At 42.0% G+C, this 13878-nt stretch overlaps 1 protein-coding gene across 2 annotated transcripts in view; it reads right to left on the reverse strand.

Moving 5' to 3' along the window:
- Positions 1–6021: 6021 nt before the first annotated feature.
- Positions 6022–13878, reverse strand: part of GNE (glucosamine (UDP-N-acetyl)-2-epimerase/N-acetylmannosamine kinase) — a 33127-nt gene continuing 25270 nt past the window's right edge. For both annotated transcript variants that reach the window (XM_066987673.1, XM_066987674.1), the window contains exons 9-12: positions 11057–11278; positions 9857–10039; positions 9078–9194; positions 6022–8357 (exon numbers count right to left, since the gene is read on the reverse strand). In XM_066987673.1, the coding sequence (XP_066843774.1) occupies positions 8122–8357; positions 9078–9194; positions 9857–10039; positions 11057–11278 (758 nt within the window). In that variant the 3' untranslated portion in view covers positions 6022–8121. The remainder of the gene's footprint in view (positions 8358–9077; positions 9195–9856; positions 10040–11056; positions 11279–13878) is intronic.

A 13878-nucleotide genomic window follows, 5' to 3' on the forward strand; every position in this document is an offset into this window, starting at 1 on the left:
TGTGTTGACTTTGGATGAATTGAGAAGTCGTCCTGCACCTTTTTCATGGGGAGTCTTTAAATTGTGTGTGAGCAAACATTTCTCTTAATTGATGGGGCAGCCAGCAGTACTCCTAGTTTCTTAGAGGATATCTTGCATGTCTCTAAGTGTTCTTAAAGCTCCTGAGAGCTGTAGTTAAAACTGCTTCCTTATCCAATTTATTACACAAGACAGGAGCTTTGGGAAACTGGAGCAGCAGGCTTGTTAAGGAGCTTATTTCCTTTCTAGTGGAACTGAGGACACTACCTTCTGCAGGTAAGCAGTTCTGGGTAGTTTTCTGCTAAGTGACTCACTCCAGCTGTAGATCTTCGGCTAGAAAAGCGGTACAGGGCAGTGAACAGTTAAAGCTGACATTCTGCTTGTTGGACTGCCTGTTTCACTGAGTAAGTGTTCAACACTGGTTTCATATGCAAAGCTCTGCTGTGTGGAGGCTGTCTGCAGCTGAGCTGTCAAGGAAGAGGCAATGCTGCGCTCTGTGGTTGTAAAGAAGTTTGTGTGTCTGGAGCAGTGTCCTTGTCCCTACTGATGTGCAGATGCTTTCATGATGGTGCTGGACTGGCGATTCAAAATGTGTTTCTGCTGCTGCTTCTCTACCAAGTAGATTGGAGCTCTCTCCCAAAGTGGTTTGAAACAAACACATCCACAAAGTTTGTCCTGTTCCTTCCTTGGCTCTCCGGTCTCAATCCGCATTCAGAAAGGCTGTATTCCTGTCCTGCTCTGGCAGATACAGTGCCTTAGCTGGTGTGTAGGAGAGCTACTTTAATATATTCTGTGCCTGAGCTGGAAGCTTAGTACAAACAGTTTGAAGGTGGCTCCAGATGCTGACTGAAGCTTGCTGAGATTTGTGGAGCCATTGCACAGCAACTCTGTTTTATTAGCAGCTTGTTGCCTTGGTGGATAATACATTGAAGAAACGGTTGCCAGTTGGGCCTCAGTAGTTGAAGTATGTCGTGTCCTAATGTTAACTATAGTAAATGGGACTATTCTCATGTTTATAAATGTACCCACAAGATACAGTTGAGTGGTGATGAAAATGATAGCAGACTACAGACTACAGGTATGGAAGCTTAATACCATACAAGATGAAAGGAAGAAAATATTTTCTGAACTACATGGGAATACCACAGGTGAGTTTAAAAGGACTAGCACACAGGAAGTCCATTGGACACTGATACTCGGTGTTAGCCTCGACCAATTATGCATTCAGCTTGACTAAAATCTTCATTCTTCCCATCACCCCAAGGTTCTGCAAACACAGGCTTCTAAAATAAAATGATAATTTAATAGTGAAAACTTAGTTGCATAAAATTCACTTATCTGCTATGTGCTATGCTAAAATAGATGCTAATTGGAATTTACTGTCATTTGAAAGAATGAGCTATGGAACTAGTTGATCACCGCATAGATCTCATCAGACACTTTAACAGTGGTAAGTGCATAGTTTTGTGCTGTAATTGAGAAAACTGCCAAAGGCTTCCAGATTTGAGGCCGAAGCAATATTACCAGAGTTAAAGCATTGTTTTATGAGCTGGGTGCTATCAAGGGGTCTGCAGTTCTTGTGTATAGCATCCAACTGGGACACTCAATGAGCATCTTTTTTTTTGGGTTTGGTTAGCTTTTCTAGCTCTTACATTGAGTTTTTGTTGATTCCCTCATTTTCCTTGATATTTTTATTCAGTTATACTAGCTCACTGCCTCTCTCTGCCCCCATGCACACGCAGGGCCACCTAGAGCTGGCTGCTGAGGACTGTTTCCAGACAGCTTTTGAAGATCTCCAAGGAGGAGACTCCATAGGCTCTCTGGGCAACCTGTGCCAGTGCTCAGCACCTGCACAGCACAGAAGTGCTTCCTGTGTTTGGAGGGAACCTCCCATGCTCCAGTGTGTGCCCACTGCCTCTTGTCCTAGTGCTGGGCACCACTGAAGGTAGCCTGGCTCCGTACTCTTTGCACCTTCCCTTCAGGTACGTGTACACATTGAGATGCCCATCAGCCTTCTCCAGGCTGAGCAGCCCCAGCTCTCTCAGCCTTTCCTCACAGGAGAGGTGCTGCAGTCCCTTATAATCACCTGTGGTCCTTTGTTGGACTCTCTCCAGTATGTCCATGTTTCTCTTCTACTGGGATGCCAAGACCTGGAGTCAGTGCTCCAGGTGGGGCCTCGCCAGCGCCATGCTCAGGCTGTCTGGGAATTATTTTAGTTCCTACTTGTGACACTGAATGGAAGAATAGCTAGCTTTATTTGGGTGAATCCAACCCCTTCGCTGTGTTTCTGAACACTGACTTTTTTATTCTGGATCCAGCATCTGTTGCTACTCTGCGACTTCATGTGATGATTCCGTGCTGCATCTGACCGACTCGGTGCTGTTTACTGCCCTCCCCACTGCTGCTGCTTATCTCAGTGGCAGTAATGTGGCTGACAGAAAACCCAGTCAGTCAGTGGGATCTGGGGAAACACGCTGGATGATTCCAACCTTTCAAAGTCCCAGGTGTATGTGCACAGGGGTCTTATGCGGCATTGAGAGAAGCTGCAGATGCCTGCTGAATACACCCTGCAGTATAATTTGCTTTGTTCAGCCTGTGATCAGGTGCCAGATAGCACCCAGCTAGTCTGAAATGATGATGAGCATGCGTTGAGCAGAAGAGGGACAGACACAAGGCCATGGGTTCATTAAAAAGATGGGAGCCTGAAAAAGATTATGCTGCACTTTTTTGCGTCTAAGAGGATGTTCTTAGCCAGAGGAGCGTGGGTAAAAGTTGTCAACAGCCACAAACTGACACTGTGGCTTGCCTGTTTCTTGCTGATGTTTTTTTCTTTTTTTTTTCTGAGCAGCTGATAAAAAGGAAAATGTATAGTTTACTAGCTAACGTCTGAGAATGGACAAGGTGGGTGCCTGTAGGGTTTGCCAGAAGAGGATTCATGCGGTGGCACCTGTCATGTGGGCACGTTTGTTACTCTGCAAAATGAGGATGCTGCAGCAGCATGCTGGCACTGGGTGGTGGTCTGCCTGGGGCTGTGCAGGATCTTCACTCATGTTACAAGGTTAGTGATGATGGAGGCCTTTGGGGTATGGGATGGTCCATTTAAACCTGTGGTAGGTGCCAGCTATGAGAAAGGAAGGGCTACTCGACACTGCTGAGCAGTTTAATTCGGTGTTGCATCAGTTAAGCAAGTATCACTGATGGTTGGGTGTGATGACAATGACTGCAATGCCTTTGGCCTTCGGTTCTTTGCTCTTGCCTCGTCTGGCAGCTGTTTACCAATTGCAGCTATGTCACCCAGCTCAGTCAGGTGAAATAAGCATGAGGTATGGTATGGATGGGATAAAAACCTTACTAAGCTTTTCAAACAGTACTGTAACTATACTGATATCACAGGTTTGTGAAATTGATAAATAAAGGAACCTCTGGAAATTAAAAACAGGGTATTTCTTTAAAGTTTCATCTTAAATATAGTCTTCATGCACTTCTTAGACACAGATTTAGCACTTCACACAGGAATTTTAAATGCTGGTAATGTGCTTCATGCAAAGAAGAAGCTGGAAAATCTAGTTTGGAACACATGCAGCTACAGAAATTTGTAGCAATGGTGGTCTCATTACAAAAGCAAGGCAGAAGTGGTGTAGAGAAGTATTTCGCTCTATTTAGACCTGTGGAAAAAATGTGAGCTTTCAAACAAGGCCTTCTTCAACTGAAGTAAAAGCCTGGTAGTAGATTTGATAAGGATACTACTGACATCTGCATGAGATCAGCAGGAGGGTTGTGTACCCAAAAGCTTCCCTCAGTTATGATAGCAGCAGCAGCAAACTGTCTGCTTCCTATACTCTTGTTGCCTTGTTCATTCTGAAAAAGTGGTCATCTGACTCTGATTTTATACCAGAGCACAGTGTACAAGCGGTGAGTGTTTTGGGCATTGCTGTGATTCCACACAGCAAAGTATAAAATTTCACTGTTTTGTGTGATCTTGCCAGGTGAACCAATCCAGAAGTGCTACAATGCTGTGTGCAAATTTAATCCAGGGTCTGTGGCTTTCTGTGTCTTCTCAAGAACATCATGAGCATTTTAAAACACTTAATGGGCCCACAGTGCAAAGCATCTGCTTTCAGATTATGAAGTAAACATAGCTTGGTGCTGACCTAAAACATTGCTGCACTAAATACATGGCATTAGCAAGTGTATTTCAGTTGCCAAAGCACTGGTTTTACTGTGCCTTTGATAAGCCATTTTCCAGACAATTATTTGGAATCTCCCAATGGGTGTCCGGTTCTGGCATTTCCCCCTTACTGAGAGCTTGTAAGCTCTCCACAGCATTTGAAAGAGTCACAATGGTCAGATTTCACTGATGCCGGTGAAATGGCAGAGCATAAGGGGACAATCCCTTCCCTCCCCCTGCTGGCCACCCCTCTGTTGATGCAGCCCAGGACGCAGTTGGCCTTCTGGGCTGCAAGCACATACTGCTGGCTCAGGTCGAGCTTCTCATCCACCAGCACCCCCAAGTCCTTCTCTGCAGGGCTGCTCTCAGTGAGTTCTTCTCCCAGTCTGTCCTCATGTCTGGGATTGCCCAGACCCAGGTGCAGCATCCTGCACTTGGCCTTGTTGAACCTCGTTAGGTTCATGTGGGCCCACTTCTCAAGCTTGTCCAGGTCACTTTGGATGGCGTCCCTTCCTTCTGCTGTATCAACTGCACCACTCAGCTGGGTGTCATCTGAAAACTTGCTCAGGGTGCACTCGATCCCACTGTCTCTGTCATTGATAAAGACATTAAACAGTACTGATCCCAGGACAGACCCCTGAGGGACACCAGTCATCACCGGCCTCCACCTGGACATAGAGCCATTGACCACCACTCTGACTGTGGCCTTCAGGCCAGTGCCTTGAGTATCAGAATATAAAACCTGTCTGCACTTTACTGTCCAGTATCTGTGTTTCTGTGATACAAACTTGACAGTTTCTCTGTTGGTAATACATGCAACTTTCTGACCATTTTGGTAAATTTAAATAGAGGAAGGACACTACCAGAAGACTGAGGGATTTGTTAATCTTCACTCCCTGGATAGCGGATCAGAGACAGAAAACAATGAATAACTAAATTTGCTGCTCAGGAGACCAAAAAAAAAATCCAAACTTTGATGCTGTGCTGATTAGGTAACGTATCAGCAAAGATGAGTAACATACAGCTGGCAAAACTCAGCTGGCCTGCTCACAGTCCCAAGTCCTGGCTCTCTGTGCTTTGGCAGAGCTTTGACAAAGCAGTCTTTTTTCCACCAGATGCAAGGGTGAGGAGCAAAGCAGTATATGGACTGTTAGAGGTCTTGGATTTACTACACAAATTATAAACAATGACACTAAGTTCACTTCAGTTTAAATCACTTTCTGACCTTTTGGCACTGTGCGATTTTAAGTTCTGATGGTACAGGCTAATGTATTGCTGAGTATAAACGTGCCTTGGGTGTCCTACCCACACTCTGGAGTATAATATGCCTTTCTGCTTAGAGGGCTCGACAGTGGCATGCTTGGTGTTCTTGATGAGGCTTCAGCACTGCTGTGCTACCACGTGCACTTACCAGGGACACTGCAAATCCAAACCTCCTCCTCCTGCAACAGGTGGTTTTAGCAGACGATGCCCATAAAGTAATGAGAAGGCACTGCAGTGTGTCTTACACTTCTTTAGTGTCTGAAATGCTGGGGACAGAATGCCCAGCTGCTCTCTTATGCTTTCACTCCCCTTCTGCCCTCCCAGTAGTGGATACAAAGGCTGATTTGCTCTCTCTGACTTTCAAGGTATGGGGTGCCTTGAAGTGCACAGGGTCAGCAGCAATAAGCCAGACACCGCAACACTGCAGATGTTCTCCCCCCGGGACTGCGTACAATGGGGAGTCAATGCCCAGAAAACCTTTGGTACTCAATAAAGTGTCTGAAGTATGGGGGATGTTTCTGAACATGGAATGAAGTAATAAAGTGAAAAAAAAATAAATCACTACTACACTCTTAAATATGAACTTTTTTTAATTTTACAAACCCACAGATGTCTCAGGGAAAAACCAAGGACTTCTATACCACTTGCCCCATGCAGCAAGTTCTTGTTCAGTTGCCAGAAAAAAAAAACAAAACAATTTCAAAAGCATTTGAAGAACCATTTTCTTGAAGAGAACAGACTTTAAAGATGTTTAGCGTTATTTTTTTGAAATATTTTAAAATGTTCAAATACCTGTCATGGTTTCTGACTGCCTCAAACATCCCTTCGCCTGCTAGGGAAAAAAACATGTCTGGAGTCTGAGCTATCAAAATGCTATTTTTGCATCAGGAGGTCTGAAAAGCAAAAGCCTGGTCCCACTTTTAAACAGACATTCCTTGTGGTGGTAGTAGGATGGAAAGGTCAAACAACAGGGATCCTCTCTGTTAGAGCCTCAGTGCTGTTACCCCTGCCAAGAGGTGCTATCACTGTGGAGCAAAGCAGATTTTTTTCCTCGACTTGCTCACAGAGCTACTGCTCTGGTATTGAAGTTACTGGGATTCAGCAAGTAAATAAAGGAAAAGGAACACTACGAGACCTTGGTGACATAACCATTTGCTAACGTGTAGGAGGCTCTAAGAGCCAGTATATCCATACTTGCTGATTCTGTGAAAGACTGTGGTGCAGAGGGTTTAGGTCGTTAAATGAAGGACCCAAGACTGTTCCTCTGGCAGGTGTCTTCTTTCTGGGATACCTGATCAGCTAGATTGTTCTGTTTCTCAGTTTCTCCTTCTGTGAAGTAATTGTCATTACTAGAACAAATTGAAAGTGCGCTAAAAAGCAGATAGATAAGGACAGAACAATGAATCAAGAAGAACTAGTTAAAGAAACCGTCTTCCTTAAATGTGGAACAGGACTATGCCGTGTGATCTTAAGCCTCTACCTCAGTCCCAGAAAAGCCCACTCTCCCTCCCTCCTTCCCTCTCTCTCTCTCTCTCTCTCTTTCTCTCTCAAAACTTTTCCTGTTGAAACTTTCACTACGTGATACAAACCACAAATCACCGCAGCAAGCCTTTACGGGTATTTATATACTCTGCTCCAAGGCCAGTGGATGCCTTGAACGTGAGAATGAGGCTCAGATTTGACTTTCCATCCCGTGAGATGATGGTGAATGCAGGACAGTAATATCGTACCTGCAGCCACCAGCACTGCTGAGGAGATGCACCGTGTCACTCTGCAGTGGATGAGATTTCTCACAAGGTAGTCTTTACGCTCAGATGTACCACATTACTGGATTTTAGCTAACTGGCCACTACAGAATAAAGTCCCCTCTCTGCTAATTTGGGAGACAAAGTGGTAGACTAAGTCCCTTGAGAAAACCCAATAAAATAAAATTAACCCCAACAATAAAATTCAAATAATTTACTGCTGGCTAAAGCCAGAACACAAAGATGCTCATTGCTATGCTTGTCAGTTTGTTTGGACTGCTTTGGCAGTCCGTAAGCTCACTAGACCATGGTCTTTTTCCTTCATATGCAAAGCTTCTAAAACGGGACTCTGCCCTCTAAAGATGATGTAATAAATAATTGTCTCCTCCAAGCCCTTCAAAAGCCACAATTTCTAAATGCAGCTTTTTTCGTTTGTGGAGGCACCCTCCCTTGTTTCCACCCACTGAAACTACCACCTGCTGTTGGTGATTATCTCGTATTTACATTGTTGGTGGAAGCCTGGAAATAAAAAAGATGGTCACACTGTAGACTTCTCTTTTCGCATAGGTGGGAAATGAGATGTGTATCCCCAAGTATTAGCTAAAATTTGACACCATACATATACTCCCTACCGTACGTCAATATATGCTCATAAATAATTCAGCTACACTTAAAGCAACATCTGGGCTTGCCAAGAGAAGTGATTAAAAACAACAAAATTGCACATTGATTCCTCTGAAGTCAAATGAAATTTAGAAAAAATACAAAAAGATAATACCTAATTAGGAAATGCTGAAGTAGTCACTAACTATTCAGAACATTACTCTGATTCTGTAGCTGCTCTGGTCAAAGAAAAAAATTTGGGCAAAGTATTCCCTCCACCCGTTATTAATTTAAACAGTCCATTTCTGTAATTCCTCCAGGTACCTAGTATATTCTACGTGTAGTATAATCTAGTACCAGGCTAGCAGCTCCAAGAAGAGCAGGATCTGCTAGATTTGAGACCACCACATCCACAGTTTTAACAGAGGACAGAGCCTGTCGCTGTATCACATCTTTGACAGCATTAACATAGTGGCTGGCCAGGACTCCAGAAAGGATCACAAGAGAGGGGTTCACGGTGTGTAGAATGTTCACAACTCCAAGGCCTAATGCTGTACCAGCTGAAAAAATAAAATAAAAAGAAATTAAGTAGAACACTCAAAGCAGTCCAAACATCCATTTTTGAAATAGGTCTGTTAGCAGCTAATAACACAGTAGTCAGGAAAGAGTTTTATTCCATATGGCAGAAAGTTTTTAATTTGTTATCACAAATGTTAGTTTGCCATTACTCTTTCCTTCAAAGAAAAAAAAAGGCCATTTTATTGCACAATAATGCATTATTCAATGATATGGATGTGAAAGACCAGGCAATGTATTACCACACTTGTAATATAAGAGAAAATAGCAAAGCATTATTCTACTTTCTCAGTTCTATCAGCTATGTATGAGGAAGGGGACTATGTCTGAAGATAGTAAAATAGTAAATAATCCAATGTAAAGTAATATGCATATTGCCTTTGCTTGCTCAGGCAAGACATTCCCTTGCTGACACTGAAATGTCCCAAAAATTTCCAATATGAAAATCTTGAGACCTCACTTCTTTTTTTAATTTAAAGCCAAACCTGATCTTTGCAGGAACACAGAGACTTTTCAGTACATCTTTTGCTTGCATTTCCTGTAACATTGTATTTAACTTTTCATTAAAGTTAGTAATTATACACGGAGAGTTCCTTGACTCTAATGCAGGATTGTTGTTTGTAGTGGTACAGCGCATTACCATTTCTGTATCCCCCAACATCTAATCATGTAAGGGCTTTCCAGCCTGTGGCTGTCTTTCTTACCTGTTCTGAGAATGCTTTCTGCTTTTGTGTTCCCAAGTTTAGCTGCCTGAATGAGATGTGCAGCACTAACAACTTCCTCCTTCTTCATTGACATTCCTTCCACTAAAAGCAGATCCGCTGTTTGAAGAGGAGAGAAAGCCAAGAGAAAAACATGGTGATGTGGTAAGTCAAGAAATGGAGAGTAAACAGGCAGTTAAGATTTTTACATCTCTTTTACTTGCATACTGAAGCCTGAAACCTGAGCAATCTGGCCAGTCCTGAGTTTAGCAGTCATATCCATACTCAGGAAACTCTTTGTAGAAGCAGGACATCAAATTCAAACACTTTTAGCATGGTAATTCACTAGTCCTGTCATCTGCCCCCAAACTTCACCGAATAAAAAAATGTTCTCAACTTCAGTCAAAAGACCGAGAAGCTGTTGCTGAAAGATGATGCCTGTGAAACTAAACCTCTCACAGACTCCCTGTCCAGTTGGCTACCTTACAGCACACTTAAAAAGGAGAAACTGAACTGTACGACATGATTATTGCACTTTTGAAGCCAGAGGTTCCAAGTATGGCTTGCCTGCATATTGCAATCACCGAAGGAGAATTGTATTGTACTGTACAGGCTGTGGCAGCTCATCCTGGCCATACACAACAAGTCCAAGCTGACTGCCTGTATAACTGTTGTCTCCTCCTCAAAAAAAATGGCAGGTCTATTCTTTCTTTTTATGTCTTCTTTGCATTTTTTTTATATGCTGCGGCTTAAATATTTAAAAAAATGAGGTACATAGATACCATCATGCAGCTTCTTAGCTTCTCTCTGCAATGCTATGCCAGAGGCATATGCTTCTATACATCCTTGGCTACCACACAGGCACTCCGGTCCATCCAGAGATACAACAATATGCCCAAGCTCAGCGGCACAGAACGAACTGCCATGGATCAATTCGTGCTGGTGAACGATTCCACCTCCAATTCCTGCAAAGATACAAAACCAGCCATGAGTAAAAACGACCAAAGTACAGTTTCTGAAGGCCCCAATTCTGTAGGACATTGAAATTTACATATTCTAATATAGACAAGATAAAATATGTGCATCCGTGGTCCTCTATACCGAATCCTGAAAATGACTGGTTATTGAAGAGCTCTTCTCTGTTCAACACACCTACTAAGCAAGCTCAAAGCTCTCTCCTATTCGTATAAAACAAACCAGTAAGTACTGCTTATTCTTTCTTCCGAGCTTATGCTAAAGCCTATGGATAGTACCGAACTACTATGACAAATCTTTAAGAGCTTGTGGGTCATGCCCTTTATGCACAAAACTAACCTTCCAAGTGGCCTTAAAATTTTGCATTTCAGAGGATATGTTTTAACAGCACAGTTTGACAGCTGTAGAATGATTGTGAACTCTGTGCTGAAGACCCAGGGCATTTAAACCCAGTCCCCTCTTACCCCTTCACAAACCCCAGGTGGGGATTTATCAGCCAGTTACTATCGCCACCATTCTAAAGGACTTAAAAAAAAAAGTTGCACACATTTGCTTTTGAGATATTGTATTCAGGTGCTTATCTAGCTGGTCTATATGTATATCCTGATCTGACTTCTATTTCTGCAGATGAAAGAGAATTAACTGATCTATAAAGCTGAATAAAGCAAAAATATTCCAGCTAAAGTTGGTCAGATTTTACTTATTTCAAAAAAACTGCTTGCCTGCATAACTGTATCAGCAGAAATTCTTTCATCAAGAAGCCTGTACCATGCAAAAGGTTTCATTTGCCTGAATAAAGATAAAAGTACCCCAAAATAGATACAGTTATATACAAATACAGTCTATACAAATAGATACAGTGGCAAGAGGATTTTTGGTTTAAGAAATTAACGTATAAAAGTTTTACAGGCACAATGGTGTTGTTTATGCTTTTAAGATCAGATGAGACTCTGAGTGATGGTACTGATATTTTGACTCTGGATTTCACTGAACTGTAACATACCCACCTGTACCAGTGATGAGTGTTACAAAATTTTCTATTCCCTTTCCATGACCAAATTTCCTTTCTGCTAGAGCCGCACAGTTTCCATCATTGTCCACCCAGACTGGCAGGTGCAGAGCATCAGATATTGGGGTTCTGAGATCCACAGAGCTCCACTCCTGAATGAGTTTTGTGGAGTGAAGCACAATTCCTTCTCGAGGGTTTACCCGTCCACCTGTGGAAACACCTAAGTCCCAGAAATACAGGAGAGAAAAAACAAAACTAAGTCTACGTAAAACTTTGAGTAAAAATCAGTTTTACCTCTGTGCATTGACAAGTATTTATATTTCTAATACAGGCTTTGAAACAGAGCGCTAAAATAAAAAATTCCATGTATTTCTGGCAGTGCTGTTTCTGACATGTACAGAGAATTCACAGAACTTCATTGCTCTAATCATGACACACCTAGCATCTTAGGACTAACTAACCGGACATTAGTCAGAGAGTTAGTGTTCCTACTTCAGGCAAGATTGCAAAGAATTTTAATATCTATGTTTCTTTTTAGCAATGTATGAAAGACAATACAATAGCAAACTGTAAAAGCGTTCAAATTCTCCCTAGAATTAAAAAAAAAAAAGTTTATTGCAACAAAACCTTACTTAATACTTAGTTGCTAACTCAGCAAAAGCTCATTAAAACATACCTACTTTTTGTCATAACTGTGTAATCAATGTAAACAAGCATGGAAATAGCAGAAGCTGTTTTCTCTACTGTCAGTTCCAGAAAGGTAAGTTAAATACTGCTGCAGGCATCTCTTTGCTGTAGTCACATAAGTGATTCTCAGGCAGACTGGGATACTGGCAGCAATCTACTTCTGTATTACAGAGTGCAAGCTAGGTAATGTATTTTTGGTAAATTTACTGTCCAACAGCAGTGAATAGATAGCTCTCACAAGTATCTCAAAGAAAGATTTGTGCATACAACTACATCTGCTTTGGCTTAAAATTTGTGTTTGGTAAAATAAAAAAAATAAATAAATCAGTAATAGCTGCTGGTGTTCTTTGGGAATGATCATCTTTACTTTTCCCTCATTTTCATAAAGCTGTTTCTAATACAAATTCTTTGAGTGAGAAAAACCACCACGACTAAAAAACATAGAAACTAACTGCACAGCTGTTACAATCTAGACTTACATGAACAACAAGACACAAAGATGTTGAAAACTATTTTTTTTAGTGTTCTGTTTTTTAATCGCTCTTTGAACATGTTTTGAATAAATGGGAGTTCTTCAGAACAAGTTATGGTCATGTAGCTAGTTTTTTGAGTGATGACCAAAAGGAATAAAATGCTTTCCTCATAGAGCTACTAACAGAAAGCTTTCTCCTCATTTATTTCCAATGATTATTACTTTTACCCTTGCCTATGACAGCTAGCCAGAGTTACTGATAATGTCTCCAGGATTAGGTCCAGACCTTCCTGTTCTGTCTTGCAAAAATTCCTCCGAACTTACAGGAACACTCCAACTTATGATCATTAGCCTTAAGGAAATAACTATCATCTAGCAAATTAATTATTCTCATAGGAATTATATGTCTTCCTCTAAAGAGAAATCTTAATTTCAACTACCATTCTGATTCAAACTGTGAGGCTGAATGAGGCAAGGAGCAGCTAACAAAAATAAAATAATCAGGTAAGAAATTTATTGTATTCTGTAGCACAATTCCTCATTCATGAGGAATTGAACAGTAAACAGTCACAGAACTAAGTGGGCTGAAGAATAAATAGGGATGTTATTCTGATAGAATGATAAAAAAAAGGAAAGCTTCTTCCCCACATAAAAACTCTGTGAATTGGTTTCTGTAACACATAATACACCTAGCTGACTATAAACCGTTCTTTGATACTTGGAATACTGATTAATGCAGAGTTTGCCACCTTTGCTACAGGAAGTTTGAGACTTGCAAGATTCAGCATCTGGGCACAGTAAAATAGTCTGGCTGGTTAAGTCATGTGTATTACAAACAGGTAGCCTGAAAGATTTGATGTGAGTGTCTGCCATATATCTTATGGCTTTGTGTACTTAACGCTGAAAAATATTTTTGAAAAATAAATACCTTTAAAAGTTCAAAATAACTTTTTTTTTTTTGCCTATTGTGTGACTCAAGTAAGTTTTGGTCTGGAGGAAAACTGTCTTCCTTCAGACCATTTCTCAGCCAAAACGAGAATTTTATGTCCTCCTTGAAAATCCAGGACACGTTAATCAAACACCTTTATAAATAATTGCAATATGTAAGTCATTAAACTAAAGGAGTGTCTTGTGGTATAACCACTCCATTTAACATGGCTTTCTACAGAATGTGCAACCTCTGCAAATCTGTGGATTGCACCAAGCTCAGCGGTGCAGCTTATAAACTAGAGGGAAGAGATGACACCCAGAGGAACCCTGACAGGCTTGGGGAGTTGGATCCTGTGAAGTTCAACAAGGCCAGGTGCTGCACCCAGGCCAGGGCAATCCCTCATATCAGTACAGACTAGGGGATGAATAGACTGAGAGCAGCCCTGCAGAGAAGGACTTGGGGCTGCTGATGGATGCAAATTTGGACATGAGCCCGCACTGTGCGCTTGCAGCCCAGAAAGCCAACCATATCCTGGCTGCATCAAAAGCAGCGTGGCCAGCAGGGCTGGGGAGGTGATTGTCCCTCTCTGCTCTGCTCTCGTGAGACACCACCTGGAGAGCTGCATTCTGCTCTGGGGCCCCCAGCACAAGGAGGACAGGGACCTGTTAGAGCAGATCCAGAGGAGGGCTGCAAAAATGATCAGAGAGGGCTGGAGCACCTCTCCTATGAA

The sequence above is a fragment of the Anser cygnoides genome, chromosome Z (assembly GCF_040182565.1).
Source record: "Anser cygnoides isolate HZ-2024a breed goose chromosome Z, Taihu_goose_T2T_genome, whole genome shotgun sequence".
Classification (NCBI taxonomy): Eukaryota; Metazoa; Chordata; class Aves; order Anseriformes; family Anatidae; genus Anser; species Anser cygnoides.